This window comes from Lagopus leucura, unplaced genomic scaffold, assembly GCF_019238085.1.
Source record: "Lagopus leucura isolate 7727_CA_CO unplaced genomic scaffold, USGS_WTPT01 33634-0_obj-0_obj, whole genome shotgun sequence".
NCBI classification, from domain to species: Eukaryota; Metazoa; Chordata; class Aves; order Galliformes; family Phasianidae; genus Lagopus; species Lagopus leucura.
In genome coordinates, this window is record NW_024968590.1 from 899 (window position 1) to 7,764 (window position 6,866).

The following is a 6,866-nucleotide window of genomic DNA, read 5'->3' on the forward strand; positions in this document are numbered from 1 at the left end:
CTGTATGACACAACAGCACTCATAATGTCACTGCTGGGCTCTGTATGGCACAACAGCACTCATAATGTCACTGCTGGGCTCTGTATGACACAACAGCACTCATAATGTCACTGCTGGGCTCTATGACACAACAGCACTCATAATGTCACTGCTGGGCTCTATGGCACACAGAGGCCATGTATCTCGAGCAGAAGCTGCTCCCAGCCCCACGCAGGCTCGCAGTGCAGTGCAGTGCTGGCAGCCCCGTCCCCCAGGCACACGAGCTGCCCTCAGGGCACTTGGCTGCAATAAATGTCACTCCAGTGAGAAGGAATTCTCCCTTCTGTGCTGCAGGCTCACAGAGCACAGTGCTCAGAGCCCCAGGGTGGCAGCAGGCACCACGTGCACTCATGCACAGAGGGATTCTGATCAGCACACAGTGACAGAGTGAGACGTCCCCCATCCTCCCGGGAGCTCAGGCGCTCTCCTACCTCACCAGAGCTTCCTTCAGTCTCGCGTTTTGCTCCTCCAGCTGCTTGACCTGGTAACTGGACGCTGCTCCATCCGAGCCTGCAGCAGGAAGGAAGGTTCTGCTCTTGTGGACTCACCAGCAGCTCCGGCTCCCCAGCACAAAGTGCTCAGGAAGAGGGCAGCTGAGTCACAGAGAGGGCCAACACAGAGGGCCCTTCTGGAGGGGGACCGCCATCCCCAGCACGGGGACAGGCACTGAAACGAGGCCCCTGGCTCCAAACCCATCCATCCCCACCCTTCCCCAGGGCTCAGGGAGTTGTGTGCCCTCCCCAGGACGCAGCAGCCCAGGCCGACCCTCCCCAGCTCCTCGCCCACCTTTCTCTTCGATCTCGTGCTTCAGGATCTCCAGGTCCATGGTGAGATATTCCACCTTCTCCTTCAGGGAGTCCACCTCCTGCTGCAGGGACTCTGCCCGCTCCTCTGCCATCTCCTTGTCCAGGGTTGCCATCTCGATGGCGTCGGCGGTGTCGGCCATCTCCTCCATGTAGCGCTCCTTGGCTTCCAGGGCATCTTTGGCTTCCTGGGGTCAAACACATGGGTGAAAACACCGTGCCCAAAGTGCAGGGCCAGCAATGGGGAGCCCTCCCACGAAGCCCTGGGCAGCTCCAGCTCTCACAGCTGTCCCAAAGGAGGTTTGAGGCCCACCTGGAGGTGCCCAAGGTCAGGCTGGATGGGGCCCTGAGGGACCCCCGCTGCAGGGTTGGCTCTGGGTGGGCTTTAAGGCGCCCCCAACCCAACCATTCCATCATGCCACAGAACGGTCTGAGTTGGAAGCGGCCTTTGAAGGCCACCCATCCCACCCCCTGCAATGAACATCAGCACCCACAGCTCCAACAGGGGGGCAGAGCCCCATTCCCTGCCCTTGGGGTCTCTCACCCACCCCCCCTCTGGACAATGACCCTATGGTTCTAATTAACGACAGCTGATGAGGGCTGGCAGGGGCGGCTCTCTGCCCACACTCCCATTTCCCCTCCCCTATTCACAGCCTTTCCAGCTGCCCGGAGCTGTGCTGCCCCATCCCTGGAGATGCCCAAGGCCACGGATGGCCTGAACTGCTGGGGCAGGGGTTGGGCTGGGGGCTGCGAGGTCTCAGCAGTGCTGAGAGCCCAGCTGTGTCTGTTACACACACATTTACACACACTGCCATCCCCTCCAGCCCCCCCAGGAACACAAACAGCCCCCAGCACAGCACCGCTCCCCTCAGCCCACACAGACCATCCCAAACACTGACAGTGCAGCAAGGAGAAGCCCCCCAGTGCTGCATTAAAACAAAACCACAACGAGGTGCTGCATTAAAACAAAACTACAACGAGGTGCTGCTTTAAGCCACGAGAGCCGTGTGGGAACACACTGCCATTTAGAGACAGCAATCCCTGGGTGTGACACAGAAGCAGACACGAAGAGGAGGCACAAAGCTTCTCCCCCAGCCCTGGGGACCCCATGCGAGCTGCAGGCTCACCTTCCTGGCCTCCTTTAGCCGTTTCTGCAGGTCTGCCTGCTGCTCCTGCATCTTGCTCTTCCACTCCTGCACCTGCTCCAGCTGGATCTTGTACTTCTCCAGCTCTTTAAGCTTGGCTTTGTCCTCATTGCGCTTGATCTTCAGCGTCTCCAACTTTTCCTCCAGGTCCCTGACTTGGGAACGCAGGTTTTCTTCCTCCTACAGCATCAAAGTGAGAACGGCCAAGAGGAGGAGCAGCGTTCATAGCACGGAGCTCCAAGGAACCCAGTGAACCCCGAGGGCAGCCACTCAGAACCGCCCCAAATCGCCACAGGGGCAGCTTTTGGGGACCTCCACCTGCAGCTCTGCACCCACAGCCCTTTCCACAACCCTTTGGTGACTCCCCTCCCCCCCGAGGTGGCAGTGGGGTTACGGCACGCAGGAAACACGGTGGCACAAACAGAGCCAGACCTCACAGAAAGGTTTTCACACAACCGCCTGCGCGGCACCGCAGGCTCACAGCAACCAGGGCTCCAAGTTGTTAGTGAGCAATGAGGGCACAACGCACAGCAGGGCACGCAGCCGTGCTCACACCCACTGGGAAGCCGACCCCTGGGCACCTTCCAGCCCCCATGGGTCCCAACCCCAACCCCATCCCACCCCCAATGTGCCCAGCAGGCGGCCCCGTGCCCGGCAGGGCTCCCTTGGGCCCCGTGCGCACTGCTTGGGACCCCCATTGCCCCCATCTCTGCCCCTGCTGCTGCTCCAGGCAGCTCGAGGCTGCGCTGCTGGGGCTTTGTGGTGAAACCAGCAGTGCCTTCAGCACACGGCTCTGCTGGGGACGATGCTGGTGCTCCGATGCAGGGCACAGCGAGCGCCCCAGGGCCGTGCTGTGAGCAGAGGCACCCAGCAGCCAAGCGGCGCCCTGCCCGACGTGCCCGGCCACACGTGGGGTCTCACTGCACAGCGGCGAGCCCTGCAGCCCCCCCATGCACACAGCACAGCGCAGCCACGGGCAGCGCTCACCTGGTCCTCCTGCACACTTTGCCCCACTGCTGGGCAGCTCTGCGGGCAGAGAAAGCTGCAGGTTACACCCCGCAGCCTGGGGGACGCTGCGCTCTGCAGCATGGGCTGGGAGGGCTCTGGCCAGGCTCAAAGGGACGGGGCCGCCTCAGGGACGGTGCCCCACAGCCCCTCTGTGCCCAGCGTGGCACAGTGCCATCACACGGCCTCCCTTGGGGCTGCCAGCTGCTCCCCTGCAACTGCAGCAGAGCCTCGGAGGAAAGCTCAGCGTTTGCACCATGGAAAGAAAACCCCCAGGCCCACCTGCTTTGCGCTCTGTGGGTGTCCCACAGCTCAGGGTGACACCCCCCCGTGCACCCCCAGCCCTGGGGTTTTACAGCCCCCACCCAGGCTGCAGCCCCACATGGTGTCCTGTGCTCCCCATTCCAGCCCTGCAGCGCTCACACCTCACCCCAGCAGCACGGCTTTATGGCAGCCCCAGGACTGGGCTTAAAGCCATCGAGCTGGGGGACGTCAGGGAAGAGACCCTGCAAGACAGCCTGTGTGCCAACGGGATGGAAGGAGCAGCTTTCTGCTCTGCTTGCTCACTGCTGGGCAAACACCACCAAGCAGGCACTGCTGCTGGCTTATCACAAGGCAGCAGAGCAGCACTGGGCAATGGGGGTTCCTCCCTTCCAGCACTGGGCAATGGGGTTCCCTCACCTCCCCCAGCACTGGGCAATGGGGTTCCCTCCCTTCCAACACTGGGCAATGGGGTTTCCTCCCTTCCAGCACTGGGCAATGGGGTTCCCTCACCTCCCCCAGCACTGGGCAATGGGGTTTCCTCACTCCCAGCACTGGGCAATGGGGTTTCCTCATTTCCAGCACTGGGCAATGGGGTTTCCTCACCTCCAGCACTGGGCAATGGGGTTTCCTCCCTTCCAGCACTGGGCAATGGGGTTTCCTCACCTCCCCCAGCGCTGCTCCCTGCAGCCCTTCCCAGGCTGCCAGCCCCAGGCTGGGCTCTGTGTTCCTCACACTGGTGCCCTCCATCTTCCCCAAGCTCTCATTTTAACCAACTGATAGAAAGCAGGACGGACGTAATGAAGAACTATTTTACAGAACCCAAATGGAAGGACTACGCTGCTACAACCGTTACCAACACCCAGGGGGGAGGAAGGTGGGAGTCGAGCAGCCCATGCTGCGCACTGCAGGGCTCTGCCCCGGCTCCAGCACTGAGGACGCAGCTCCCCTCTGCCCTGCATGGTGGGCGCCCTGCACACTTGGAGCCCCGCTTACCTTGGTGGGTGAGGGGACCATGGGCGCCACCGGCGAGGTCAGTGAGGGCGATGGGATGACGGGGGCCACCAGCGGCGTCTGGGCGGGCGTGCTGGGCTCACTGCTGCTCATCTCCCCACCCGAGGCCGAGGCCGACCCCGAGGGCCCCGCGGTGCCGCCGGAGGGGGCAGAGGTGGGGGTCCGGGTGGGCTGCAAAGCAAAGGGCAGAGCATCAGCGAGGCACAGCGTGGGAAAACACTGCGAGGGCCACACGTCAGCCAGCCCTGCCCCCCAGCACCGTGCTGCCACCACAGCTCTGACAGCAGCACAGAGGAAGCCCAGAGTGAAGGAGGAGCGAGCGGTGCTCCGGGCTGAGCCCACCTGGGGCTGCGTGCCCAGGGATTGGTGGCAGAAGGCAACGCTTTGTGCTCACAAACCCCGTGCTGGGTGCGGTGATGCAGCAGGGCAGCCCGCAGCGATGGGGACGGCGGAGCAGTGCTGTGCCACCTCCCCTCCCATGGCCACAGCTGCTGCCATCACACAACCTGTGCGTCCCCTGCAGGCGGCCCAGCTCTGCAGCTCCAGTGCTTATGGGGAACGGAGCGACAGAAGGGCAGAGCAGCAGCTGGAGCCCAAAGGAAAGCGGGGCAGCCGGATGGAACTGCAGCAAAGGAGCGCCGCTTCCTCTCCGCCACCATGCTGCCATCACTGCTGCAGGCCCAGGGAGGGCACTGCCCCGCACAGCCTGTCCTACCTGCTCAGCTGAGGGGCTCAACCCACAGCCCCACAGCCGGGCAGCCTCATCTCCTGACTCCATTCAGTCCTGGAGATGGGCTGCATGGAGCACTGCGGCCTCTCAAGGCACACGGACCTGGATGCGTGGCACGGCACTGCTGTGCCCCCTGCCTGCCCCACACACTGCACCCACTGCTCCCCGCCTGCCCCACACGCTGGGTCTCTGCTGCCTGACCCACGGTGGTGCTGGGGGAAGGCAGCACCTCCAGGCACAGCGCAGCAATCCCCTCCCCGGTGCCATCGCTGACACTGTGGCACAAAGCAATCTCCATGGCATCGAGCTCTGAGAAACGCACCGCCCCAACAAGGGAGTTCTTGTTCCTGCTGCTGCAGCTCTGCTCGGGCAAAGCTTTCCGTTGTGGCACAGAGCAGCAGCCCTGGGGGCAGCCCGGTACAGCCGCAGTGCTGCCGAGGTGCTCAGGGCAGAGCTGACAGCGATGGGGCTGGGGGGGCGCTGCTGCTGGGCAGGAGCAAACTGCAGTGTGCTCTGGTGAGGGCACAGAGCTGGCCGAAGGGCTGCAAGACGTGCAGGGCTGGAGCACAAGGTTTATAGGCAGCGGCTGGGGGAGCTGGTGTGGCTCAGGCTGGAGGAGCCTCACTGCTCTCTGCAGAGCCCTGGAAGGAGGCTGTGTGCTCCCAGGGAGCAGTGATGGGAGGTGACAGCCTCACACTGTGCCGGGGGAAGGCCGGGAGCCCACAGCCCTGGAACCACGGAGATGTGGCACCTGCACAGTGGGGACGGTGGGGTGGGCCGAGCTCGGCGATCCCAGAGGTCTTTTCCAGCCTGAACGATACTGAGTCTCATCTCCTAACTCCATTCACTCCTGGAGATTGGCTGCACGGAGCACTGTGGCCTCTCAAGGCACACAGACGCAGCAGTGAGGGTGAAGCCATCCCTGTAGGGACCTCTCCAAAGAAGAGATGGAGCCGTGTGCCGCTCCAGCCGTCAATGAGCTCCCGGGTCATTTCCCACCCCGTCTGCCCTCGTCCAACTTTCACTGCATGGTGAGGAACGAAGCACGAGGGGCTGCACTGGGCTGCCACAGCCCTGCCCCACAGCTCTCACTGCTCCCAGCCCTGTGCTCACAGCCGCACAACGGGGAGAGCAGCGACAGCGAGGACACGGAGCCCAGCCAGCCCACAGCGCAGCGCTCCGGGCACGGCTCAGCCGGCAGCACCGTTCCCCCAGCACATCGCCCCACACTCAGACGCACTCCGGAGGAGCACGAGGTCCCGGTGAGCCCCTCCGGGTGCCACGCGGCGCTGGGACGCAACGCAGCACCCAGCGAAGGGGAGGGGACGCGACCGCCGCCGCTGTGCTCACCTTGGGCCGCCGGGCGGTGGTCTGCGGGGACACGGGAGCAGAAGGCAGAGGAGGAGAGACATTCAGACAGGGAAAGACAGGAGCAGAGGTACAGCGGCACAGCGGCAGACGCAGCAGAGAACGGGGAAAGGAAACAAAAGAGATGGCTGCCATTAGTGCCCGCCGCAGCCGCGCACGGCGCCGGTCCCGCGCTGCCAGGGATGCGCCGGGCAGAGCCCTGTGAGCACGGCCCAGCGGAGCACGTCGCCTGCAGCCCCCCGAGCCGCCCGCAGCCCCGCACGGCACGGTCAATCCTCTCCCCTGATGGCGCTGCTGGAGCTGCAGGTGGCGCTGCGCAGGGCTCTGCTGCTGGAAGGCGCATCTCACTCGCCTCCTTTCCTAGCGATGTCCAAAAAGTGCGAGGTTGACTTTGTTATTATCCAGATTGGTTTGTTCCTCTCTCTCCTCCCCACCCCTTTGATGCTGAAGGAGCCGGAGCATCGCTGCCCGGCTGCCCCGAGGTGCTGCAGCCCCGCGCCC

At 63.7% G+C, this 6,866-nt stretch overlaps 1 protein-coding gene across 1 annotated transcript in view; it reads right to left on the minus strand.

Annotated features, from left to right (window-relative positions):
* The window catches only part of LOC122193730 (dynactin subunit 1-like), a gene marked incomplete at its 3' end in the record, with an annotated part of 5,715 nt that extends 420 nt beyond the window's left edge, over window positions 1-5,295 (minus strand). Inside the window, exons 1-6 of the mRNA XM_042894596.1 lie at window positions 5,203-5,295; window positions 4,250-4,438; window positions 2,975-3,013; window positions 1,970-2,167; window positions 826-1,030; window positions 471-549 (exon numbers count right to left, since the gene is read on the minus strand). Coding sequence (XP_042750530.1) covers window positions 471-549; window positions 826-1,030; window positions 1,970-2,167; window positions 2,975-3,013; window positions 4,250-4,438; window positions 5,203-5,295 — 803 coding nt within the window. The remainder of the gene's footprint in view (window positions 1-470; window positions 550-825; window positions 1,031-1,969; window positions 2,168-2,974; window positions 3,014-4,249; window positions 4,439-5,202) is intronic.
* Between the last annotated feature and the right edge of the window lie 1,571 nt (window positions 5,296-6,866).